The sequence below is a fragment of the Mus pahari genome, chromosome 9 (assembly GCF_900095145.1).
Source record: "Mus pahari chromosome 9, PAHARI_EIJ_v1.1, whole genome shotgun sequence".
NCBI lineage: Eukaryota > Metazoa > Chordata > Mammalia > Rodentia > Muridae > Mus > Mus pahari.
The window spans coordinates 46,374,310-46,388,836 of record NC_034598.1 but is presented as its reverse complement, the minus strand read 5'-3'; the positions used below and the strand labels follow the sequence as shown (position 1 = coordinate 46,388,836).

At 40.1% G+C, this 14,527-nt stretch overlaps 1 protein-coding gene across 1 annotated transcript in view; it reads right to left on the bottom strand.

Annotated features, from left to right (window-relative positions):
• Positions 1-7,464: 7,464 nt before the first annotated feature.
• The window catches only part of LOC110326162 (zinc finger protein 431-like), a 25,453-nt gene continuing 18,390 nt past the window's right edge, over positions 7,465-14,527 (bottom strand). The window contains exons 3-4 of the mRNA XM_021204330.1: positions 10,178-10,238; positions 7,465-9,764 (exon numbers count right to left, since the gene is read on the bottom strand). Of these exons, the coding sequence (XP_021059989.1) occupies positions 8,459-9,764; positions 10,178-10,238 (1,367 nt within the window). The 3' untranslated portion in view covers positions 7,465-8,458. The remainder of the gene's footprint in view (positions 9,765-10,177; positions 10,239-14,527) is intronic.

The following is a 14,527-nucleotide window of genomic DNA, read 5'->3' as shown; positions in this document are numbered from 1 at the left end:
ACTCGGTAGACCAGGCTGGCCTCGAACTCAGAAATCCGCCTGCCTCTGCCTCCCGAGTGCTGGGATTAAAGGCCTGCGCCACCAGGCCCGGCTGAAATGGCTATTGAGGTAGTCTGAGATTATATAAAGCAGGATGCTGGAATAAATATATCTCAACATCTAAGCATCCTTCTCAGCATCCTCAAGTGTGAATACTGTCACAGCCACAATAACTTCACTGGTGTCTGTAAGCATATAACGTTTCATGAGTAATAATCAGTTCTGCATTAACATGTGTATGGAATGTGGAGTATGAACAATCAGCTGAGGATTCTCTGCTCTCTGTTTGAGCAGGTAAGTCACCTATAAATATCTTTTATAAGTTAATTTGGACTGTATAACCAAACTGCAATAAGTTCTTATCCATGCCATTTGGATAAGTCGCGAGGATTCTGTAGTCAATGAGATTTATTGGCTATGATTAGTTGAGGTTCTGATTGGAGACATTTTCATGTCTCAGACAATCTCAGAGCTGTTCCCATATAGAGAGACCCGCTGTTCCCATATAGAGATATAGAGAGACCAGCTGTTCCCATATAGAGAGACCAGCATATACGTTATACGTTGCCCATTCTGTGCTTCTTTCTTTTTCTTTCTTTCTTTCTTTCTCTCTTCCTTCCTTCCTCCCTTCTCTCTCTCTCTCTCTCTCTCTCTCTCTCTCTCTCTCTCTCTCTCTCTCTCTCTCTTCTCTGTATTTATTTCTTCCTGTCTGCAGCCAAAAACTTCACGGTGTCTCCCATAGCTAGAGATGATATTAATTTGAATGAAATCCACAGCTTTTCTTCTCCTGTTGAGACAAACGTCTTCCCCAGCATAACATAAGTTCTTCCTTTCACTCTGTACTTAGTGCATTCTTACATAAGCAGGCTGATTTAGCTCGGCAGTTTTCCTCAAAAATGCAGTGTCTCTCAGCAGCTGTTTTATTTATTACCATTCAAAAACCTTAAAGTTAATAAAGAACTATGTAATCTAGCTCAGTGGGATCTTTGTCACCCCGTTTTTTGTTTGTTAAGCATCGTGTTTAAAGTACAGTTAGATCTCTCTACAACTACTTGTCACATACGATTTGTGGGATATCTGAATTATGTTTTGTATCATAATATGTAAAAAAAAATCACTTCATTTTACTAGAGAAATACGCTGCAGCATTGCCAGTCTTAATTTGCACCAGTATTCCCATAACAGCCAGAACATCCAATAAATGTGTAAACCAGAATCAGTTTTTTCAGAACTCAAGGCAGAAGCTCCTTGAAATTCTGAACATATATCAACTTATGATATGTCAACACATGTACATTTTTATTTTCAAATTGTACAAAGTGAAATATACAACCTACTGTATGACAAAGCTTTAAGGTAACATCAGTAAGAATCTGGATTCTTAATTCAACATCATAAATTTAAGAATAGGCTGCCAGTCTGCAATTTCGTCACCAGGTGGCACCACAGGCATTATATCTGATTCCTCTGAAGCCCTTCTATTCTGAATCAAAAGATTTTCCATTCTCTTTTCTTTTCTTTTTATTTATTTATTTTTAGATTTATTTATTTACTATATGTAAGTACACTGTAGCTATCTTCAGACACTCCAGAAGAGGTTGTGAGCCACCATGTGGTTGCTGGGATTTGAACTCTGGACCTTCAGAAGAGCAATCGGGTGTTCTTACCCACTGAGCCATCTCACCAGCCCCCATTCTCTTTTCTATCACCTCCAATCTTGCACTTGATTTTCAGTCTTTTCCTCATCTAAGTCTCCTTTCTTCTAATTTCTCTTAAAAGGATATATAAAATTGTGATCATAACTGAAAAAATAATTTGTATGTTGACAGTCAAACAAAACTCTATATGAGGTCCAAATGTTCTCTTCTATAGAATTTTTCTTTTTCTTTTTTTGGTTTTTCGAGACAGGGTTTCTGTGTATAACCCTGGCTATCCTGGAGCTCACTCTGTAGACCAGGCTGGCCTCGAACTCATAAATCCGCCTGCCTCTGCCTCCGAAGTGCTGGGATTAAAGGCATGCGCCACCACGCCCGGCTTGAATTTTTCATTTTTTAACATGGAAAACCTTCTTAATACCTATAATTTTCTCCTTTCTTTGGAGACTTCACTTTAATTCTTTTTCTCTCCTTCCTCAGGAGACTGCAATTTATTTCTCTTTTTCCTTTCTCTGGAGATCTGATCTTCTATGTTTATTTATTTATTGCTCTCTTAACACTTTAACTTAATATATTTCTGTATAACTTTTATATAAATTCTTTTCTCAGTGTGATTTCTTTTATTATATAATTCTTGCTTTAAGAGCACTTTATTTACAATAAATAATCCATGCAATAACGGAAATCCTTCATTTTATTAATTTCTTTCTTTTTTTAAAATATTTATTTATTTATTTATTTATTTATTATATGTAAGTACACTGTAGCTGTCAGAAGAGGGGGTCAGATTTCGTTACAGATGGTTGTGAGCCACCATGTGGTTGCTGGGATTTGAACTCAGGACCTTTGGAAGAGCAGTCGGCGCTCTTAACTGCTGAGTCATCTCACCAGCCCAATTTCTTTCTTTTTTTTTTTTGTTTTGTTGTTTTGTTGTTTTTTGTTTTTCAAGACAGGGTTTCTCTGTATAGTCCTGGCTGTCCTGGAACTCACTCTGTAGACCAGGCTGGCCTCGAACTCAGAAATCCTCCTGCCTCTGCCTCCCAAGTGCTGGGATTAAAGGCGTGCGCCACCACCGCCCGACTTCATTTTATTAATTTCAAACGAAATATTTGTTTCCTTTTTATTGTTATATACATTACCAGTTCAGAAGTCTGAGGTTCCTCAGGCTGGCCGTGGCTCCACCCCCTCAGGTCAGTACCTTTTTTGGTGGTTGCAGGCTTTTCCTGTGTGGACCCCTATTGGGCTGTGGTTTTTCCATGTGCTCTGCCATGTGGTGCTGAGCCTGTCCTCTGGGCTCTACCCACTCTGGGAAGCTGGAGCTGGGCTGCAGCATGCCACCACCTTTTTTGGCTCTGGGCCACAGCTCACAGAGTAACATAACACCGGAGCCTCATTGCTCTTAAGCAGTTATAGTGCAGTCTGACCTCGGCCACTGCAGTCCGCTGTCTCCGGTTGGCTGCGGACTTTTCCTATGAGCATACATTGGTTTCCCACAGGCCAGGCTGCTCAGTCCTTCTGCAGTGCCTGGGAAGTGCACTAAGGGTCCAGTTCAAAAAGAGACCACGGTGCAGCTCTGCCAGTGGAGTTAGCTGCACTTACTCACTATCTCTTAACACTACACAGTTCTAAAACTACCCGCGGGAGTCAGAGTGGACTGTCCGTGTCAGTAATTGGAAAAGGAGCGAGGCTTCTCCCGAGACCACAATAGAAGGAAGAGATTGTTTTCTACACTGCAGGGGGAAACAAGCTGGGTAGGCAACGGATGGATTACAAGTTGTTTTACTTTAAGGCAGTAAACTGCAGGGGTCTCTGTTCTAAGGAAGGATGTGATAAGGCAAGATGGGTGACTTTCAGTGTACTTTCTCTGCATGGGTTAACTTATGCCTAAGGATGAAGGGAAACTGAAGGATGAAGAGTGTACAGCACTCTTGAGCTGTAAGTGCAGCAGTGGTGAGAGCATTAAGACACGGGGCATTTGGTGTAACGTGTGTCAGCATACAGCACTCTGCAGTGAACATTTTATAAAAGGCAAGCTCATACAGTGTCTTGCTAATGGCATTTCCTCTTCCTGAGAAGTGCCCACTCTATTTCAACATCAATATAGCTAACTGTCCTTTTAGTAAAATAAATCTCTTTTGAAATGCCACCCTGTCTTAGTGTGCTAGCACTGTGAAGAGAAAACATGACCACAGAGTCTCTTCTAAAGGCGAGCACTTGTTAGGGGCTTGTTTCCCGTTTCAAAGGTGCAGTCCATTATCATGGAGGAAGCACGGTGGCATGCAGGCAGACATGGTCCTGGGAAAGTATGTGAGAGTTCTACATCTGAATAGCAGATAGCAAGAAAAGAGAAAGCCACTGGGCCTGGCTTGGAGCCCTGAAACCTCAAAGTCCACCTCCAGTGACAATCTTCTTCCAACAAGGCCGCCCCTACTCCGAGGAGGTCACCCCTCCCAACCCCACTCCATCAGAGAGCCACTCTCTGATGCCCAATTATTCAATCATAAGGGCACATGAGGGCCACTCTCATTCAAACCACTAAAGTAACACGTTTTAAAGTTTGTTTGTTTTTTTTTTTGTGCATAGATCACTACTCTGGTCTCTATTTGCTTCTATTTTTGTTTTTTTGTTTTTTGTTTTGTTTTGTTTTTTTGGTTTTTCGAGACAGGGTTTCTCTGTGTAGTCCTGGCTGTCCTGGAACTCACTCTGTAGACCAGGCTGGCCTCGAACTCAGAAATCCGCCTGCCTCTGCCTCCCGAGTGCTGGGATTAAAGGCATGCGCCACCACGCCCGGCTTGCTTCTATTTTTGAAGGATTCCCAGTAATTAAGAATTTGATTTGATGTTTCTCGAATGGTTGTTAATTTCTTTGAGAGAAATATGTCATGTATCCCAGGCCTATGTCAACTGAGAATTGAATTTATAACCCAAATCTGCCTCTACCACAAAGTGCTGGGAACTGCTTGTGGACGTTGTACATCGTGGTGCGGAGCCTAGTGCGCACCACGATGTACAACGTCCACAAGCAGGCCACCACGCCCGGCTTGCTTCTATTTTTGAAGGATTCCCAGTAATTAAGAATTTGATTTGATGTTTCTCGAATGGTTGTTAATTTCTTTGAGAGAAATATGTCATGTATCCCAGGCCTATGTCAACTGGCTTGTGGACGTTGTACATCGTGGTGCGGACCCGAGTGCGCACCACGATGTACAACGTCCACAAGCAGGATGCCCTCTTCTGGAGTGTCTGAAGACAGCTACAGTGTACTTACATATAATAAATAAATAAATCTTGAAAAAAAAAAAAAAAAGAAAAAGGTTTCCAATTTTTGTCTACACTTGAAATTACCAGTGAACAGTTAGCTAATAAACTTCAGATGGTTGATAAATGGCCTGACTAGTGTTCATTTGGAGTCCACAGACCACAGCAACCAAAAATATAGTTAAAAGTGAATTTCCTTTTAGCAACCAAATTATGTAGTTACACTAGTTCAAGGAGAACAGAAGAGCTGGACAAATTTTTGTGGCCCTGCCAAACTGGTTGGTTTTTGTTTGTTTTCGCTTTTGCTTTTTCTGGTTGAGAATGGGATTAAAAAGTATGAGTTAATCCTCTGCGTGCCTCCAATATAAATTGTTATTCTCTTGAGGACATGGGGCCATAAAGCCTGATACCATGTTTTAAATTTTATTTTTGAGATTATAATTACCTTATTTGGTCTTTCGCTTTCATCTCTCCTGACCCGCTATATACCCTCTTTGCTTTCAAATCCATGGTCTCCCTTTGCTTTAATTGTTGCTCCTACTTGAATTTGACCTAAGGTTGTCTACAGGACTTTCCAGTTCTGAGGTACAGAGATGGTTGTACTACACACTGAGTGTGTAATGACTGTGCATTCTAGAGACCCTATACCCAGGAGGAGAAACATAAAGTGCTCTGGGAGAGTGAAAGCATTTCTACTTAAATGCAAATTTCCAGTATAGTGGCCCTGTGTGCTTGTTGGGTGGACAGAGCTGGGAAAGTCTGTGTGGTGTAAGTCCTTTGATCTCTGGTCATAGTGTAGGAGAGTTGTTACTCCCTTGAGGCCTATATAAGTGAGTGGCCCTTGCCAAAGAGGGCCTCTGGAGCAAGTTTTGCCATGGGAGAACCAGTGAGTAACAGCATGTTGCTTCTTTCCAGGGTTCTCACCCAGACCCAACCCGGGAGTCTGTGTCCACTGTGCTGCTACGTATCAAAGCATCCGAGCATATTGCTTTCCCAGGAATGCAGTGATGAGGAGGTGGATCAGGTAGATTGCAGCTTGTGTGCCGTAGCCAATGTGGAAGGAGGCAGGTGCTAAATCATCCTTAATGTTGTTCTGTGGGTGGTCATGTTAGAACTAAGTTCAGGGTGGCCAAGAAAACAAAACAAAACAAAAACATCATTCCAATTGCAGTGCCTGAACAAAGGGGCTTTACTCTTGATCTTGAGGCTATGTCCCTGCCCTAGACAGAAGCTATACTTGCTTTATTCTAAGGGAGGTGGTGGCTGTAGTTTCCAAAGTGCTTCAACATCCACCTGCAATTTTTCCAGTAGCCCTGACAATTCTGTAAACCTTTCAAAAAAGAAAGAGCAGAGTGAACCCTTTTGTTTTCTCATCTCTGCCATTTTTGTTTCTTAGTCCCTCCATTTTCACTCCCAATTTTTCCAGCTGCTAAGCCTTTCTCCCCACCTGTTTTGAGACAGGATATGGGGAGAAGAAAAAGAAAAAATAAATATAAACAACAAGAACAACAAGAAAAAACAAAACAAACAAACACAAAAAAATCCTCCCTGAGAACAAATCAGAAAATACCCAAGCTAAGGAGTTACAATAAATGTTTTGCTGGCATCTTGAAACAAAAACCCCTTCCTCCATCCCCAGCTGTTTCCTCTATGGCATTTGAAATAAAATTTCCCATTCTGCCTACCTCCATGCATAGGTGGCAATTGTACCCAGCGCTTGCTACTTTGTGGGTTATTTCTTCTACCCTTTTCTACCATCCCTTTTCTTCTTCTCTTTCAACCTCCTAGTAGTAAATCTGAAAGGAAAAAAGGATACAGGGGAAAGGAAGCAATGTTATCATTAGACTGCTTCCTGTTGAGTTCCTTGGGACAAAGTTGACCTTTGCCATCAGGATATCTAATTTTTTGTTCTTGTTTCTTTGAGCAATAGCATTCAACTACCAACCATCAACCCACACTGCCTCTTGGGGCCATAACATTTATATAGATGCCCTCTGAAAAGTCTCCAGAATTCCAAACATGACACATTGAAGCAACTATCTGCCACTGTAAAAAATTACATATGAGGCAAATCATAGCTCCATATACTCACACCTGGGATTAAAACAAAAATATATTCCCATAATGTTACTGTGTTCTTTAAAGAAACCAAAATTACAAAATTCTTACTACCTCCAATCATGTTTTTAAAAGATCCATAATAAGAGATCTGCTTGTTTGATTTGGGGGATTTTTAGGTGTTATTGATGTATTTGGGCCTTGTTTCTTACTTTGAAATGTCTGAGACAGGGTCTCTCTGCATAGCTATGCCATCCTGGATCCAACTATGTAGTTCAGACTAAGCCTGAAACTCATAAACATTCACCTGGCTCTGTCTCCCAAGTGCTGAGATTACAGGCATGGACAACGACACCCAGCTGAGATGTCTTTAAAGTGACCTTTAAATCAGAGAATAAAGAATAATGTAAGATTTAAACAGCAGCCATCATTCTTTGGAGAAACAGAAACTTCTTGGAATAATAGAATGCATTTATGATGACTGGTAAATCATTTATGTTTTCAATATTTCAGTTATTTTCTTTAACTTCATCTATAATAAATTCTGTCTGTGTGTGCCAGTCAGAAGATAACTTACAGGTGTCTATTTCCTATTTCCTCTAGCAGAGCTGTAGAGATCAAGCACAGGTAGTCCAGTTTTCCAGCAAGTGCCTTCAACTATCAAGTGAAATCATCGGCCCTTATTTACCTGTCAAAAACATTTTTGTATATATGTACCATTACATGTGTGCATATGACACAGTCCAACTGTAAAAATCAGAGAAAAACTTTCATGAGTAATGTGAGTTCCCACATTACATATAAACTCAGGTCATTAGGCTCAGCAGCAACCACCTTTAGTCATTGAGACACTTCTCTGCCATTCATGTGTGCTTCTGAGAAAGTGTTAAGAATAAGTATTAATTCCTCAGAATAAAGTAACCCATAAAAATGATGGCAATGTTATTATCATTTTCATTTGCAAGTAGGTTTTATTATTCAAATTATTCTGTATTCCTCTATTCTTGGATGACAATTTGTAAAAAAGACAATATTTTAATGATGAAATGATTCTACTAATCTTACATAATTCCCAGTGAGATCACTCACTGGGAAAAATGTGCTTGGTGTATAAGGCTTTACTGCATTTATTGGCTTCATGGTGTTTCTAACCAGTAGGAATTCTCTCATGCCTTTGAAGACCATAACATGCAGAAGCATTATCACTTGATTACATCCACAGGGTTTCTCTCCAGTATGAGTTCTTTGATATGTCTCAATATTAAACTTACATGCCAAAGCTTACTGCATCAATTACATATGTGTAGGGTTTCTCTCCATATGACATTTTTTGTGTGATTATGAAGGTTACTGTGACATATAAAGGCTTGTCCACATAGTTTCTTTCCAGTATGATTTCTTTTGTGTATTTGAAGATGACTGCAACATGGAAAGGCTTTACCACACTGATCAATTTGGTTTCTTAACAGTATGATGTTTTCTATGATATCGAAGACTACTACGACTTGCAAAGGCTTTACCACATTGATTACACTCATAAGGTTTCTCTCCACTATGACTTCTTTCATGTACCTGAAGACTAAAGCGACGTGTAAAGGCTTTACCGCATTGATTACATTCATAAGGTTTCTCTCCAGAGTGAGTTCGTTCATGCCTCTGAAGACTAATGCAATGTACAAAGGCTTTTCCACATTGACTACACTCATATGGTTTCTCTCCAGTATGGATTCTTTCATGTATATACAGATCACTTCGACGTGCGAAGGCTTTACCACACTGATTACACTCATAAGGTCTCTCTCCAGTGTGAGTTTTTTCATGTTTTTGAAGACTACTGCTACATGCAAACGCTTTACCACATTCAATGCAATGATAGGGTTTCTCTCCTGTATGAGTTCTTTTGTGTAGTAGAAGATTACTGCGGCATGCAAATGCTTTACCACATTCATTACAGTCATAGGGTTTCTCTCCTGTATGAGTTCTTTCATGTATTTGAAGAGAACTGTGACTTGGAAAGGCTTTACCACATTGAGTACATTTGAATGGCTTTTCTCCAGTATGACTTCTTTCATGTATATAAAGATTACTGCTATATGCAAAGGCTTTACCACATTGATTGCATTCATATGGTTTTTCAAGAGTATGATGTTCTTCATGATTTTGAAGACTTCTATGACGTGCAAAGGCTTTACCACATTGATTACACTCATAGATTTTCTCTCTAGTATGACTTCTTTCATGTTTTTGAAGAGCATTACTATATGCAAAGGCTTTACCACATTGATTACATCCATAGGGTTTTTCTCCAGTGTGCTTTCTTTTATGAATTTGAAGATTACTACTACTTGCAAATGCTTTACCACAGTCATTGCAATCATAGGGTTTCTCTCCTGTATGAGTTCTTTTGTGTAGTAGAAGATTACTGCGACATGTAAATGCTTTACCACACTCGTTGCAATCATAGGGTTTCTCTCCTGTATGAGTTCTGTTGTGTATTTGAAGAGAATTGCGACTTGGAAAGGATTTACCACAGTCATTACATTCATATAGTTTTTCTCTAGTATGTTTTTTTTCATGTTTTCGAAGATGACAGAAATTTGCAAAGATTTGACTGCATTGCTTACATTCATAGGGTTTCCCTTCAGTATGGATTCTTTCATATATTTGAAGAAACCTTTTATCTGCAAAGGTACATTGCTTCTTTCCATATCCCTTAAGTTCGCAAGGCTTGTGTCCAGAGTGACAGATCTTATGTCTATCAGAGAGACAACAAAAGGTAGTCACAGTGCATTCATACAGGTTAACATTTTGTTCCCCTCGACATGTGCTATAGAGATTAAGATTTTTCCATAACAATAACTTTCTTGCCTCCTATAAACTGTTCCTCTCACTAAACTTTGGAAAATCATTGTAAGTGTATAAGTAACACTAGCTTTACTATGAACTATTTGCTTATAAACCAAACACCAAATCAATGTGTATGCCTTTTATGATAATTGAATGCCATGATACTAAGTACTGCATGAAACTCAAGGACACGGTCTTGTGAGACTTTAATAATTATTAAAAACATAAAGCTGTACTTATTTCCACTGTTGTTTCTATTTAAAACTTTGGTTTCCCATTAAATCAGTAATGCATTTGTATCAGCTTTCAAATGAAATTTACCTTCCACATCTTCTAGAGCGCTGAGAGTGTTCCTCACTATTCAGGTCTTCCAATTTGTATCCTAAAATATGATACCAGAAATTTATTTTTTATTTTTTTACAAATGTCAGGACTCTTTAATTTTCCCCATCAATTAATTAATGTATTTATTTATTTATTCATTCACTTTATATCCCAATTGCTACCTCACCCCTTCCAGTTCCCCACCTCCTTCACATAGTTCCTCTCTGCAGGGGTAGGCATACCCTCTACCATTGTGGCCAGACATAGCAGCCAAGTTAGGGGAACAGATTCCACAGACGGGCAACAGTTTTTTGGACAGTCCCTGCTCCAGTTGTTGGGGACCCACATAAAGACCAAGCTGCACATCTGCTACATACATGCAGGGGGCCTAAGTCCAACCCATTTATGATTTTTGGTTGTTCTTTCAGTGTCTGAGGTTCCCCAACAGTCCAGGTTTGTTGATTCTGTTGGTTTTCCTGTGGAGTTCCTATCACTTGCGCGGTCCTCAATCTTTCCCCTAACTCTTCCATAAGAGTCCCCAATCTCTGTCCAACATTTGGCTGTGAGCCTCTGTGTCTGTTTCAGTCAGATGCTGGGTAGAGCCTCTCAAAGGACAGTTATTTCAGGTTCTTGTCAGCAAACATAGCAGAGTATCATTAATAGTGTCAGGGATTGGTTCTTGCCCATTGGATGGGTTTCAAGTTGGGGCTGTTAATGGCTGGCTGCTCCTCAGTCTCTGCTCCACCTTTGTTCTTGCATTTCTTGTAAACAGGACAAATTCTATCTCCACTGGGGGTCCTGCCTGAATACAGGAGGTTGCCTCATCAAGTTCTCTATTGCCACTGCTATGAGTCTCAGCTAAGGTCACCACCATAGAATCCTGGGAGTCTCACCCATCACTAGTCTCTGGCATGTCCTAGAGATGACCCCACCTCTCAATCCCCACCCTCAGCAACTGTAGATTTCCATTCATTCTCCTGGCCTCTCTTCTGTCTCTCCCCACTCCTAATCTTGAATGCCCACTAGAGCTTTTTCCATCCTCTCTTCTACCCAGTTCTGTCCCTCCATCTGTCCCTCTTCTAAGTGAGATTCAAGCATTGTCACTTGGGTCGTCATTCTTGTTCAGCTACCTTGGATCTAGTGAGGGAATCATGGGTATCCTGTAGTTTATTGCCAATATCCCCTTATAAGTAAGTATATACCATGCATGTCCTTTTGGGTCTTGGTTACCTAATTCAGGATATTTTCACAGAAGATAAGATAGTATAAATAACTGACCCCAAAATTTCTACCAGAAAGCTCCTACAGCTGATAAACACTTTCAGCAACGTTGCTGGATACAAATTAACAGAAAAAGAAATCAGTAGACCTTCTTTATACAAATGATAAACAGGCTGAGAAAGAAATTCGAGAAGCAATAGTCTTCAAAATAGCCACAAAAAAAAAAAATAGCCACAAATAAGAAATATCTTGGTATAACTCTAACCAGGCAAGTGAAAGACCTGTGTGATAAGAACTTCAAGTCTCTGAAATAAGAAATTAAAGAATAAATCCAAAGATGGAAAGATCTCCCATGTTCATAGATTGGTAGGATTAACATAGTAAAAGTGGCCACCTTACCAAAAGCAATGCAATTCCCATCAAAATTCTAACATTTTTTTACAGACCTTGAAAGAGCCATTCTCAATTTCACACAGCAAAAGAAGTACCCAGGATAGTTGTAGTGGCTATTCCTGGTTGTCAACTTGACTATATTTGAAATGAACTACAATCCAGAATTGGAAGGCTCACCAGTGAACCTAATCTGGAGACTGGGAGATAGAAGTTTCTGATCTGGATCTTGGTATGGAGATCTTGAGACACAGTGGTGATTGAACCCAGAAGATTAAGACAGGGAGATCTCCGAGTCCAAGGCCATCTGGGATTAAAGATGTGGTGGCACACACCTTTAATCTGGGCTACACCTTCTGCTGGGGACCGACCATATAAGGACATTGGAAGAAGGGAGTCTGGCTCTCNCTCTTTCGCCTTCTTGCCGTGTGGGACTCAGCAACTGCTAGATCCTTGGACTTCCATTCACAGCTACTACTGAACCATTGTTGGGATTTGGACTGCAGACTGTAAGTCATCAATAAATTCCTTTACTATATAGAGACTATCTGTAAGTTCTGTGACTCTAGAGAGCCCTGACTAATACAATAGTTAAAACAATCCTGTATAATAAAAGAACTTCTGGAGGTACCACCATCCCTGATCTCAAGCTGTACTACAGAGCAATAGTGACAATTACTGCATGGTATTTGTATACAAATGGACAGGCTGGTCAATGGAATCAAGTCAAAGATTCAGAAATAAACTCGCACACCTATAGACACTTGATTTTTTGACAAAGAAGGCAAAACCATAGAATGGAAAAAAGAATGCATCCTCAACAAATGCTGATGTAAATGGATGTAGAAGAATGCAAATAGATTCATATTTATCAGCCTGCACACAACTCAAGACCAAGTAGATCAAAGACCTCGACCTAAAACAGCTACAATAGAGTGAGAAATAGCCCTTTTCATGATATGTATAGTAAAGTCTTTACGACTGGCTTTAAGTGGAATGTTTCAGTGAAGCTTTTACTACAATCAGTAGAGGCTGAGAAATTGTTCTGAGACTGTTTGAACCTTGAGGAAATGTTGTGTCTGGAGAATTTGCACTTAGTGTTACTTGAGAACAGAGAGAACTGTACCAACCTTGCTCTGAAGACACCCCTGGGAAACTATTAATTATGGCTAGCCACGATCAAACGGAACTGAGGTTTGTGTGGCTCATCTGCTCACGGGGAGCAAAGGCAAGATAACTTGAGTAGCTGCAACCTTTCCCAGCCACAATTACCCTGGTATAAAGTTTGAATAAAGTAGCCAGTTGTGGATAGCCCTAGGGTCGCTTGTATTTTGATGCTAATTCCGTTCTCCAGGGAAGAGTTTCAACAAGGAATGAGTCATGTACTCAGGTGACTTCTTGTAAACCATCCCCTACTGAATAAAGAACCAATCGCCGGGCGAATAGGCGGGACTTCCAGGTTGGACTGGGGAAGAAAGGAAGCAGGAAGGAGAGGGTCCTTTTGGATAGGGATAGCGTAAGGACAAGATGTAATTACTATTGTCTCCTGGTTTCAATGGCAGATCCATCAGGATTTGCCACCGGAGGATTTAGATTTAATAAGGCTTACAAGATTAGGATTTTAGTTGTTGTGCCCAGAGATTGAGTTGCCATTGTTTCTGAACAAAGTTTGTGTTATGTTTTCCTTCACGAGGCGGCTCGAGTGGGCTCATCTGGGTTCAAGGGAGAAAGGCACTGCAGCAAAGCGGGGGCTTGCCTGATGTACACCACAAAGGTCGTGGGGGTTTTGAAGCATGGGGTTGGCACCTGCCAATAGGAATTTAACAAACTGGATGGAGAGATTTTGGAGCTGAGTCAGAATCTCCATGAAATAAGTGGCCAGCTAGACCACCAGGGCAGAGAGTAGCAGGGAGAAGCGCAGGAACTTGGAGTCCTTTTTTAATATTTCCCACAACAAGTAACTGGAATGAGCTAGCTGGGTGTCAATCTTTTCCAAGAAGGCTCCTTCAAAAAATGAAGACAGCATATTGGTGAGCTTCTCTATGGCAGCACCTACCACCACCCCCACCAATCAATAAATGATGCCCAATGTTGTGGACCAGGATGGGGAGGAATCCGGACTCACCAGGACTGAAGGTGAAAGAAGTTGTACTAACAAAGTGGTAAGTGTGTCTCCAGGATTTGGCAGAGGTCATGAAAAATTTACCAGCTGGTCTGAGTAATTTTTCATCTCAAGAGTAGAAGTATGTGCAGTTAATTCAATTTTTATTGGAAATAAGTAGAGTAAAAGCAAAAGAAAGATTATTGAACTCTTTGCATTAATTAAAAAGCATTGTCTATGGTTTAAACCAACTCCAAATATTCCCTTAAAATTGTCAGTGTGGAAATAAGTGCTAAGGTCTTTAAAACAGGACCGCCAGATAGAAGAGTAAATACCTATAAAGATTTGGTCTTTATGTACTTTAATTTCAAATTGTCTTAGAACGATTACAGAGTGAAAAATCAGAAACATATAGATCTAGTGTACAATAAAATAATCTGTCAATAAGTGAGAAGTATACTTCAGAAGAGACTGGAAGTGAGGATAGAGAGGAATTTCCTCCCCCTCCTTCACATGAGATAGACTTAAAAAGGAACACACTGAATTTACTGCACAACTTCAAATATTAAGTAAACAAGTAGAAAAGCTCTTGAGACTTCCCAAAAAAAGAAGGTATGAAAATTAAAAAAAAAAAA